General features: G+C 40.0%; 1 protein-coding gene across 4 annotated transcripts in view; it reads left to right on the plus strand.

The window, feature by feature from the left end:
- Positions 1 to 13,283, plus strand: part of LOC106883967 (uncharacterized) — a 90,827-nt gene extending 77,544 nt beyond the window's left edge. For all 4 annotated transcript variants that reach the window (XM_052977057.1, XM_052977056.1, XM_052977058.1 and 1 more), the window contains exon 4: positions 445 to 13,283. In XM_052977057.1, the coding sequence (XP_052833017.1) occupies positions 445 to 11,147 (10,703 nt within the window). In that variant the 3' untranslated portion in view covers positions 11,148 to 13,283. The remainder of the gene's footprint in view (positions 1 to 444) is intronic.
- The last annotated feature ends 6 nt before the right edge of the window (positions 13,284 to 13,289 follow it).

Here is a 13,289-nt window from a genome sequence, read left to right on the forward strand (position 1 = left end):
GGAGAACCCAGGAATGGCTATCAGACAATTTCTGCGACCACATCACCCCTAACATCTGGCCACCCAACTCCCCAGACTGCAACCCCCTTGATTATTATGTGTGGGGCACAGTTGAGCGAGAAACAAACAAAACTCCTTGTAACAGCAAAGATGAACTGGAGGCAAGGATTATGGCAGCATTCGCCAACTTAAACAAGGAGACCGTCCTGAAGAGTTGCAGGAGATTCCGAAGTCGTCTGGAGGCCGTTGTTGAAGCGAACGGCGATTTTGTTGAATAAATTTACTCTTTATTATCAAAAGATATTTTAATGTAATTTTGGTATCCATCGCATCCTGTATGCACACACACACACGGACACACACATTCACTCTTATATAATTTTTATGTATATTATTTTTTTCCCTATTTTTTAAATTATTTTTTCTCTCTCTTCCTAATTTCAGGAAACTTGCCCTTCCAGTGTGAGTACTGTCAGCGGTCGTTTCCGACTCTAATCAGCAAGAAACAACACATTCGCATCCATGTACACAACAAGAACAAGAATAAGGTTGTCAGCACAAGTAACAACAACAACAGCAACAACAAGAACAAGACCAGTAAGAACAACAGCACCCCTGTCCCCGCGTCCAGTACTACCACTACTACTATTTCTGTTACCACTGTTAATACCACCACCCTTACAAACACTGCTACTGTCACTACAGCTGCTACTACTATATCTACATCTACTACAACTACTACTCCCTGTAGCAGCACCACCACCGCTGCCAGCATCACCACTACGAAATCCACCAGCAGTAATCAGGCCAAAGCTTCATCAAGCGACTGTGGCAGCAGCACTAACGACGACAACAACAACAACAGCAGCAGTGACATGGCCACCACCATCAACAGCAGTAGTAACAATAACAACAGTAGCAGTAGTGGTGGTGGTGGTAGTAGTAGTAGTAGTAGTAGTAGTAATAGTAGTAGCAGTAATGGTAGTAGTTCTGGTCACAGTAGTAAATCAGCGTCTGTCCAATCTACATCTAGAACCACTACGAAAGCAGAACCGGAATCGGTAGATGATCTCCAGTGTAAAATCTGTGGCAAAGTTTTCTCTTGCTCATCATTCCTCATGAAACACATTGTATGTATGCACAACGGTGCTATGAAGCGCAAAGCAAATCAGAACCGAAAAGCAGCGAACAATCAAAAAGAATCTACTTCACAAACCATAAAACAAGAGCCTGGAACGGAAAGCCAGGTTAACCCTTCCAAAGAAAATATAACTGTAAAACCCTCGAAGCAGACCTCAAAAAAGAAGTGTAAATTCAAATACATCTGTACTGTTTGTAAACGCAAGTTCAGGTCATATGTCCAGATGTGCAAACATAGACGTTCTGCTCATTCTAAGGTTAATGTCAGTGATAACAATCCTGCGTATTACGACATAGAACAAACTGATTTTGAAAATGAGTTGCTTCCAGGTGACTTTGAGGCTCCGTACCTTGAACCAAAGGATGTCGCCGAAAACGTCGCGCGGAATCTTTGTTGTTATATCGATGGTCGTGTCGATTCCTTCTCTGATTTTAGTAAATATGTAAAAGTCAAAGATTACACATCTTTGTTAGAACATGATCCAGAATATTTAAAACAAGAGTCTGATGCTATTTGGTCTGAATATAATTTCCCTTCCTCTTTCAAGACTGAAAATGAAATTTGCATATGTACAAAAAGTGAAGAATCGCCTTCTCTAAAGCATTTAAATTCTCAGGAATGTTCTCCAAAAACCTCAGTGAAAAATCAGAACGAATCAAGTTGTCAGTTGGATTCTCATTCTTCAAATGATCCGGAGGTTGATTCAAAACTGATGGACGATAGCTCACCCTGTGATCAACAAACATTGACTTTAGCTACTCCTACCACATCAATACCTGTTACAAATGTCGTTAAGAATCACTTCTTGTCCCATTGTGGCCTTGATCTTGTGGATAATGCACCTAGTTTGCATCCAGCAAATGAGGGGACAGCAAATACTGAGAATATCTGTGATAATTCTATCTACCCTCCTCTTTCTTCAGCCTCAGTTCCATGTCTTGATTCTAGTTGTAAGCCAGCAGTTTGTTCAGGATTTCTAGCAACAAGTGATGCTTCCCTGAACCCGAAACCAGTAATTACTACATCTGTTCCCACATTGAGTCCTCCCACGTTTTCTTATTCTTCTGCACAACCAGAACCATCACTTTCAAAAGAAGATACAGAAAAACAAACCATTTCACCAGGAGACTCTTCTAATGATGGCAGCAATAATAACTATGCTAGTGTACAAGAAACACAAGAGTTTGTTTCAGATTCGGTTCCAAAACAGGTTCAATTTCAAAGTGCCTCTGTAGTACATAAGTATCCTACATGTCCCAAAACATTGTGCCATACTGCTTCCTCAAAGCAAGATGTTACAAATCCAGACTCATTGAAAACATGTGGTGCAAATTGTAATGAAATCTATGCAACTGTTGTGCCAAAAGTTGAGGGTCCTTGTCTTCAGTCAACCTCAAAGAACGATGACAAGAAGCCAAATGGATTACAACAGCAATCTTGTTTGCATAATTGCAGCCAGTCTTCCACCCTGCTTAAGAATTCTGAAGTGGGTAAGGTTTCCACAGTGACGCCAACCTTTGACAGTGAATCAACCAAAGTTAACCGAGTCCTTAAATGTGGCCAGAAAGATGTCCTTTTTAGTGGACCACACATGATGACTGCCCACATTCACGAGAGAGGTCATTTGGTTTTGGAGTTTGGTAACGAAAATGAAATATCATCAAAAATTAAAAACAGTTCCAATGTCCGTCATGAAGAGCCACAGAAAGCATTTTCTTTGAAATCTTCGAGTTCTGTTAAAAAATCCAAAAAGAACCAAAATCTTTTAGATTTCAGTATCCAGCATATTGTTAAGAGTCGTGTTGAAGATTATAAGAAGTTTATGTTAGAAAATCATATGTGGCCTATTGAAGTTAGCAGTGCCAGCCAAGTAGAAAATGGTGAAAACAAAGATTCTAACTTTATTAATTATCCCCAATATGACATTCCTACTAGATTAGAGAAAGTAATTGACAAAAACTACAGTGATTCCGAAAAAATTTCCACCTTTATTAAAAGTGGTCTTCTGCCTTGTGAAAACTTGAAGGACTTAGAGAATTGTTTCCGTGGCGCCTGCTTTCAGAGCTGGAACTGTGAAGTACTCGATTACGATAAGATTGCTTTTGGTAAGCAAGGAATTGTTAATTTGATCTGTTCAGTGTGCCACAAACATTTTTTAGATTTGGATTCTTTGCTGCGACACCAACTGCATCGGCATCCCAGTATTGAGTGCAACTTTCTGGAAGTAGAACTTGGCCAGAGCATAGTCGCCTTGCACTACCCAACTCCTACCATCAAAGGCGTCCTTTGTTCTCCAAATATTGACCTTAGTGCCTCCAAAACCTTAGAGACCTACAAATGCTCCAAATGTCGAAATCTGTTTCCGACTGTCTCTCGTCTCCATTCGCATATAATACGATGTGCTTCTAATCTGGACAATATGCTTACTACCAGTAATTCTAAAATGGGCAAAAGGAAGTACAAGAAGCGCTTAAAGAAACGGCTCCGCGATGTGTTGAATGGTTCCAATACTTTTAAATTCCGATTGAAAGACTTTGCTGGATATGATCCGACTATTTTCCGAGAAAATCATACAACCCGAAGGAAGTTGGCCGACTGCGAGAACAGTAAGGTCACTTATATTGATGATGACCATGACAAAAACCGTAAACGTCGTGGCCATGACTTGTCTTATGATCCTAAAAATCATGTTAGGCGAAGAGAATCAGTTGAGGTAATTGAAACACATCAGTGCCGGGGTTGTAGCATAAAGTTCAAGTCTCTGCCCTCACTTGAGAGACATGCCCCCAATTGTTCACATAAGGACAAACTTCAAAACCTCAAAGTACTCGAAGGTACTGCCCCTACACCACCAGTAAAATCAAAACCCCAACATAGATGTCACTACTGCAGCAAGCAGTTCACTTATCCTAAAAGCCTTTGTAATCATTATGTAAATTTATGTTCAGCTCGGAACCAACAAGAGAAATCTGGGACTCTTTCTGTGGAGGATCTTCAGAAAGAAGCAGCCGTTGCAAGATTGGTACAGCAAGAGGAAAAAGAGAAAGTGTCAGAGGTTCAAATTCCTGCTGAGAATAAGCCAGATGAAACAGAACAAAGCCCTAATTGTAAAGGTGTGAAAAGGAAATTGTCCAAGAATAATTTTTCTTGGACTTCAATAAAGAAGAAAAAGAATGAAAACTCCGAAAAGGCAAGTAGTGATGTTGAAAATGAAGATGAGGAGGAAGAAGAAGAAGATGAAGAAGAAGAAGAAGAAGAAGAAGAAGAGGAGGAGTTGGAGGAAGGAGAGGATGCCCTTGAATATGATAATGATGATGCTTCAGAAGAGAAGGAGGATTGGTTGGCATTTAAGGGTGAAGTCAAAGAGGAGACTCAATCTTCATTGCATCATGACGATGAGGTTCCTGAAGGCAATGTTTGCAGAACGAAAGCTAAGTCTTCTGATGCTTGCCTAGAAGAACTCTTAGTAGAGAAGAAACCGTTGTTACATTCAAAAACCGTTGAAGAAAGTTCACAAAATGCTCTCAGCAAACAATTGCGGAATTCAAATGTTGTAGAGAAACCATGCAATGTTACAAACAGTGAAATAAAATTGTCAACAAATAACATAGCCTGTAAAACTGAGACGTCTTATGAGCACCAAGGTGCTTACAAGAATATCTTGGAATCCGAACTGTATAAACAACTGACTAAACAAACTATGTTTGTCAGTGCTGCAGACAGTTCAAATGCAAACGTTAAGCAGGAACCGAGGGACGTGGAATTAGCAGAAGCTTCAGTGACCGACGCCCAACCTTCTGTGTTTGAAGACCAATTGAATGAAGAGACTTCAAAATCAGAAACTCAACTTGATGATGGAATCAATAGTCAGGCTTCAACAGTTGATATTGCAATTGAAAGATCAGAAGTTGTTCAAGAAATCCAAACAAGTGCAATTTGTGATCAGGAAGAGGTGAAACCGAATTCTTTAGTGGTGCAGCTACCTGTTGAAATAGCTAATAAAACATCAGAAGATGGCCAAGATGTAAAATTACCAGAAAATGACACAGGAGACACAGACAATCAGCATCATTCTCTGCCTGAAGAATCTCCAGAAGAAGCAGACAAGGAATTCGGTGATGAAAGCAGCAGAGCTACACAGTGTCATGTTAGTGATTCACTTCCCAAAGACACGTCAGCTGAAGTACCACAAATAACATCAGAAAGTCCTCTTACAGATGATGCTGGTACTTCCGATGCATCTTATGTTTTAATGCCAAGCGAGTTTCTTTCTGGACAGCCCACGGTTAGAAATAATGGAGAAACAGTATCTTTATCTGGCAGCACCAATGTTGTAGCAGCAGAAAGAAATACAAGCAGTGTAAACGCCGAGGCTGAAGGTACCAAAGAAGCGGCAGATGTTCCTCTCTTACAGTTCTGTACTGATGGTTCTACAGTGGTTTTGTGGCCGGTTGGGATGGGAGGACTACCAAGCGGATTTAAGCCAGTTGTTGATAGAACATTAGGTATGACCATCCCTGAACTTCAGTTGAACCTCACAAACAGCAGTGACTCGGTTAGTTCAACATCAGTTTGTGAGAAAACAGCTACTGACAACAGTGTCTCTTCTGATATTGAGCCACTGCCCAAAGAAGTAGAAAGTCCAGCTACAGCAAATGAGTCTAATCTAAGTTTGGTTATTGATGACGGGGCTAAAATGCAGGACAGTGGTACAGAGAGACCGAGTGAAACAGTTAAATACCTTCTGACTCACCCAGCAGGACAAGATGCAGAAGGTTGTCAATCTCCATCTGCGGACAAGTTTGTACCACATGATGCTGATTTGTCAAAAGTACAAATTGTGAGAGAGCCTGTCGAGAAGCACATCATGCGCAGCATTTTAAACAAGCCGCCTTTGGCAGCCCCTACTGCTACGTGGGATATGCTGGGAAATTCAACTTCGGCAGGACCCGTTATTAATTCTTCGTTAATTCCACTTCCTTCAGATAACTCTGCAGAAAGTACGTCTACTTCATGTGAATGTAACCCTGTTTTAAATCAGTCATTTCCTACAAATGTCGAAGTGAGTTGTGGATCTGAAAACATCAGCTTAAAAACATCTCAATTGATCTCTGATACAACTGTTGACACAACTACAAATTATAAACCGAAGGAGAGTTCATCTTACTGTGACAGTGAGACACCCTTACTGGAAGCTACGTTGATACCTAAGTTGGAAACAGACAGCTTTGTTACGGTGAATTCTACCTCTAAAGAACTTGATTCCACGACTTCTACAAAAACGCAATGTACTGGGTGTGATGTGAAACATGATAAGGCCATTTCATGTCCAACTGCAGGTTCCTGCTCAGTGAGCAACACATTCATTTCATCTGCTGAGGATTCTCATAGCAATGTTTTAAATGATCATCAAGAACCAGTGTCTGTGACAACATCTGAATCATTGGAAAATGTTTCTCAACATGATTCCGAAACAGAGACAGATGGTCCTTCATGTGAAGTGACATCTTTGTCAGCTGATGTAACTGGTTCAGAGACTGAGACACTTTCTGCAAATGACTGTAGCTTGAACACTTCAACAAGCAACAATTCTACTGAGGAGTGCATTGTGGAAAAAAGCAGCATTTTTGAAGAAATTACTGACAGCAACAAAACTGTGATGATTGAAGAAAGTTTGTCTGGTACAGAGATCTCTGTGTTGAATGAACCAATAGTAGCTATCTCTGAAAACCAAGTGCAAGAGGATGGCCCACGTGTCACCTACACAGACAACATAACAGAAGAACCTGTGACCCAAGAAACAGTCAGTGAACACTCGCAAGTAGATGTTTGTAGCCTTAATGTTGTTTATACACCTTTACCTGAGTTCTGTGAAGTAAATGTGACTCTGGTACCAGCAGTGTCGTATGATATGGGTGAGACTGAACCAAGTATTGTATCAGTAGTTGAAGAAGATGTACCTATAAACGAGACAGTGACAACAACTGTGTCGATGATGAGAGATGAATCTAAAAGCGAGATGGTGGAAGCTGTGTCTTTGCCAGTGGTGGGCAATGAGTCTGAAGTTGAAACACTAGAAGTTGTAGATGGTCAGTCTGGAAATGGAGTGGTGGACAGTGAACTTGACCAGACAATAGAAACTTCTTCAACAGTGGACAGTGAGCCTGAAAGTGAGACACTGGACACTGCATCACTTGTCGACAGTAATTTTGAAAATGAGACAGAGCATGCTGCAGAAGTAAGGGACAGTATGTCTGATAATGAAATGGTGGAAACCACCTCAGCAGGAGATGACGAACCTGAAAATGAGGCAGTTGTGACTGCTTCAATAATAGACTTGAAAGCTGAATGTGAGACAGAAGAGGTGTCTGTTGAAGTTAGCTGCCCTGTGAATGAAATAATGTCACCAGTTGATGCAGAAATAGAGAATGTCCCTATAAATGAGACAGTGGAGATTCTATCAGTTGGAGACAACTTGTATGGAAACGAAACAATGTCGACAACAGGCAGTGAATTTGAACATGAAACGACAGCACAAGCTGTGCTGGTAGACTTGTCTGAAAATGAAACACCAGTTGAGGCTGAATCGGCAGCAAACATCATCTGTGACAGTGGAATGGTAACTAACGTGTCTACAGCAATGCACAGTATTGCAATTGAGGGTCAGGTAACAGTACCAGGTTTGTCAATTTTGAGTGACACCCTTGAAAATGAGGTAGCTGTGGTTGAAGTGGCTGTGGGCCATGAGGGTGAAGAAGAAACATCTGTGGGTGTATCTATGAAAAGCCCTGAATCTACAGCTGAAACAAAGCTGGTTACACCAGGAATGAGCAGCACATGGGAAGATGTGGTGCAGATGACAGAGTCAGTATCAAACAGCAGTATTTCAGCAACAGGTGATTTGCCTGAAAGCGAAACAGGTGTAAATGTGTTGGCAACAAACAACACATTGAGAAATGAGATGGCAGCAGTCGAGTGCGAAACAGATGAGGCATCTAAAAAAGAAACAGTACCTGAAATGACATCTGCAAGCGCTGCTGGTATTGCATTTGAAGATGATATATCTCAGTCAGGTATACCTGTCATTTGTTTAAGAGATGGGGTGAGTAACAAAGTGTCAACTGGTTATGTAGTAATGGAGGAGAATTCATCACAGAGTAATTTTGTACCTGTTGTCACGGAAACAGATACATTATCTAATATTGTTGTGACTTTGTCTGATGTGAGCTGTGGAGGACCTCCACAAATGGAAACAGCAACACTGCCTGAAACATGCGTTACTCTACCAAATCCTAACCAAACGGTTTCGTTATTGGACAGTGCTGCTGCTCCTCAAATCATGACAATCATGGCAGAAACGGTAAGCAGTGTGTCCAGTCCTGGTGGAGATATGTCTGTAAGGGATACACACTTGCACCAAAAGGAAACCGCTGCGTTTGTAATGACCAAAGAAGCAGCAGGTACATCACTCATTCCTGCATGTAGTGCACCGAAAGACAAAACAACAGTACTTCATGTAGTGAGCAGTGGTGATATACATGGAGTAGCTGAGTTCTCACCAGCTGAAACTGTAATATGTGATATACCTGGTAAGGAATCGACCCCAGTGTCAGTAATATATAGTGCTTCACTTGAAAAGAATTCTGCTCCTGTGGTATTTAGCAGCTGTTCTGGAAATGTAACACCAACCGTATCTACAGTGTACAGTACTGTACTCCTAAATGACGCAGCAACAAGTTTACCTGTGATGTGTGGCAGTGTATGTGGGGAAGTAATACCAACAGTACCTCTGGTGTGTAACATTGTATCTGAGAAAGAAGCAGCTGTTGTACCTATGGTGTATAGCTCTCTGTGTGCAATGGAACCTGCAAACATATCTGTGATAGATAGCAACATGTCTGGGGAACAGGTGTCTGCTGTACCTGGGGGATGCAGTAAAGCACCTGCAATGTCAGCATCAGGGATGTATGGCAGCATACCTGGTGAAAAGACGGTGCTTGGTAGCGCAACCATACTTCCATCAGATAGCCATGTAGCTGAGACAGTATCGTCCTTGCCTGTTGAATGTAGTACTTTACCTGGGAATTTACTGCTCACACCTCAACCATCTGTTACATCTGGCGTTGTGTCGGGAACAGCAACAGTTACAACTTTAACATGTAGCGGTGCACTGCCAAAGAAAACAGGACCTTTGTTACAGACATGTAGCACAATAGCGTCAGACAAATCTGCATCACTAACATGTAACAGAGTCGTACAAAGTATAACGCCATTTATATCATCTACAGTTAGTAGTGGAGTACTCGGTACCGTACACATACCTCTGACATGTAATGATGTTGTAGAAACATCAACATGTAGCAGTTCAATGGTGTCTGAAGTGATGGACTCCTCATCGCTCACATGTGGCGCAATAGAATCTGAGAAAAGACCAACACCAAAAACTCTGAGAAACGATCGTATGACATCTGCATGTCTAACATGTTGCAGCAAAGTACCAGAAGAGGCAGCACATGTACCACTAACATGTAGTGATGTAGTACTTGAGGATACAATGCTTACATCACAGACATGTGGCAATGCAATACCAGGGGAGACAGCAGCTACATTATTGGCATGTAGCAATGTAGTGCCAAAGGAGGTGGCACCTGCACCACAGACATGCAGCAGTGTAATACCAGAGAGGACAGTCCCTACATTATTAACAGGTAGCAATATAGTACAAGAGGAAACAGCACCTGCACAACTGACATGTAGCAGTGCAGTACCAGAGGACACAGCACCTACATTACTGGCATGTAGTGATGTAGTATCAGAGACAGTGTCTACACCACAAACATGTGGCACTGTAGTACCAGAGGAGACAGTACCTATAACACTGACATGTAGCAAAGCAACACCAGAGGAAACCAAGCCCCTGCATTTGACATGTGGCAATGTCCCAGGACTTGATATTTTAGCGCTATCAGTTACAAACAATTTTATTCCTGAGACTGAAAGCCCAGCTCCATTGGTTGAGGAGAGTATATCTTCCAAGGCTGATGCGGAATCAGAATCTCTTGTGCCCCCAAAGGTCAGCATCCCAATTGGGAACCCACATACCGAAAGCCTTATGTCTGTGCTATCAAAATGTTACAATTCTGCTGCCAACACAAATAAGTCAAACCAACATTTGGACGAAGTAACAGCAAGATCTGAAAGAGTCTGCAACAAAGACCTTACCACGTGCATAGCTTCTTCAGAAAATAATTTTAGACTTCAAAATACATCAAAAAATTCTAGCTTTGATTATTTAACTCATTCTACTGTTACAGATAGTGGAAGTGCAAAATGCTGGAAATATGAAGTAAATGTACCTCAAGACATCCAGAATGATCCAAGAAATGAAACTGGAAATCAACAGCTCGGTGATCTTATTTCCTCATCTGCAAAACATCTGGGTGATACAGAATCTGTGAAATCCCTTGGTGAGGATGTTCGGATCTTGATGGAGGAGCAAGACTCAGACTCCGACCCACTTGTAGTATTGTCTAGAGTTGCAGTAGCCAAAATCTCTGAGTCAGCAATGAAATCTGAAGAGAATCCGAAAAACGAGAGTGACTACACTGGAGTGACAACATTGAATTTTGAGAGTGAACTTGAGTTGGAAGTAGTTCCTGAGGCAATAATGGAAGGTGATATTCTGTACGAAGACTTCCCAGGTAGCTTTCCATTCCATACAGTCATCAGTCCTGATACCAATGCAACATTAGAGACTCCACCTGACTGCCGTAAAATGATGCAGTATCTTTCCGACACATCAAGGACACTCAAACAATCATTACCTCCCCTGTCTCCACCTGCTCCACTCTTAAATCTCCCGCACAGGTACAAATCAGAAACGCCTGCTGCTCACTGTTTATCTTTTGATAACATTGAAGATTCAACACAAGCCAAACACATCAAAGTAACTGACTCTGTCCCTAAACCTGGTCTAAGCCTTAATCCTAGCCCTAACCCTAACTGAACATAACAAGAGGAAGAATCTTTTGGCTAAATTTACACTTTTTTTTTCTTTTTAATATTCTTCAAATTTTCTGCTTTTCCTAATTATTATTCTATATCTGTTTTTGAGGAATATGGAAACAATAACCAAGAACAGGCAAAGAATTCTTATGAACTATTTCTATGAAATTTCAAAATTTGATTTTGGTATAAAAAAAAACACAACAAAAATAGTTTCTTATTGAAGGAGGCACAGAGCTCATTATTAGAACTCTGGGATTTTTTTCTTAATTTTATAAAGTATGACTCTTTATAAATCTATATATGCATACGACATATAAATATATATATATATACATATATATATATGTGTGTGTGTGCATGTATGTACTGCATATGTGTGTATGTATAAGTACACATGTACATACAAAATATATATATACATACTATATACATGTATATATATACCATGTGTGTGTATGTTTCTGCACATACACATATACCCACACACTCCCACACATACAAAAGCTGTGATAATTTTTCGGGTATTCTATATTGTACGATCACAACATTGACACTTTTATTTCATTCCACTCCAAATCTAGCACCATAGAATCATGTCCACTTGGTACCACAAACACAATCACACACACGCACACACACGCGCACACACACACACACATGCACATACACATGCTAGAGATATATGTCTGCTTGTTTTGAACACACTAAGAGTATTTGATTTCAAATATTAACTACACACAAATATCATATATATATGTATATGTGTATGTATGTGTGTATATTTGTATATGCATATGCATGTGTATATGTGTGTGTATATACATGCACATATATATATATATATATATATATATATATATGTGTGTGTGTGTGTGTATGTATGTATACACATGCCATGGCTGTGTAGTTTAGAAGCTTGCTTTGCAGTCACGTGGTTTCAGGTTCAATCCCACTGTCTGGTACATTGGGCAAGTGTCTTCTGCTATAGCTCTGGGCTGACCAATGCCTTGTCAAGTGAATTTGATACACAAAACCCTGTGGAATCCTGTCATTTGTGTGTGTGTGTGTGTGTGTATTTATATATATGTGTATTTATATATATGTGTATATATATATATATATATATATATACCTCACCACCCCCCAGCTGCTTGACAACCAGTAACGGTCTGTTTGCGTCTCCTGTGACTTAACAGCTCATCAAAGAGAAACTGATCAGGTGTAAGTATCAGACTTTTACTAAAAAAAAAATATATATCGGGGTGGGGGGGGAGGTTGATCTGTGTCAACTAAAACCCCTCAAAGCAGAGGCCCACCTTGGCAGCGACCCAATGACTAAAGCAATTAAAAGGGAAAAAATATATAATGTGTGTGTGTATACACGTAATTTAATCATCAAGAATGTTCTACCCTACAACATATACAGGTTATATATATATATATATGTATGTCTACATATGTATATATATGATTAATTTATTTATTTCTACTCCTGCCACGCCATGTTTTTCCTGAAAATATTTATTCTCTATTATTTATTCTTCCTGTTGTTTTTCCTTTTCATTTATTATTTGCCCTTCAAACTCAGTGTTTTTGGCCTCCTCCGTCAGCGTCCTCTCTGACACTATTAAGAGATCACACACATGCATATAATATATATATATGTTGTTTTATGGCATCAAAATTTAGAAACACGAAGTGGGTAAAATTAAAAATATAATAGCAAGTAAATTTGGGGTAAAAACACGCTTTTGGATAGTAAAAGCCAAAGGCAGCTGTGGGGCTTAGATGTCTGTTATGTTTACAGGGGGTGTAGGTTCAAGTCCCAAGCCCAGACTGACTTTTTCTATCCAGAAGGGTCTTTTTAACCCAATATTTACATGCTATTATTAGCTTTTTCTACTTCAAGTTCTACAGTTAAAAATGAATTACACACAGATATACACAATTACATCATTTTCTAATTATATAAGACATTAAATCTTTCAATGAGTTTGGTGTGTGTATGAGTGAGTGTATGTGTGTGTGTGTGTTTTATATCTATATACATATATATATATAAAAAATATTCTTTGTAAATTTGGAAGGAGAAAATGAGTGAGAGATAGAAAGAGAGAAAATAGTGGAACTTCATTCCTAC

The sequence above is a fragment of the Octopus bimaculoides genome, chromosome 26, assembly GCF_001194135.2.
Source record: "Octopus bimaculoides isolate UCB-OBI-ISO-001 chromosome 26, ASM119413v2, whole genome shotgun sequence".
Lineage (NCBI taxonomy): Eukaryota > Metazoa > Mollusca > Cephalopoda > Octopoda > Octopodidae > Octopus > Octopus bimaculoides.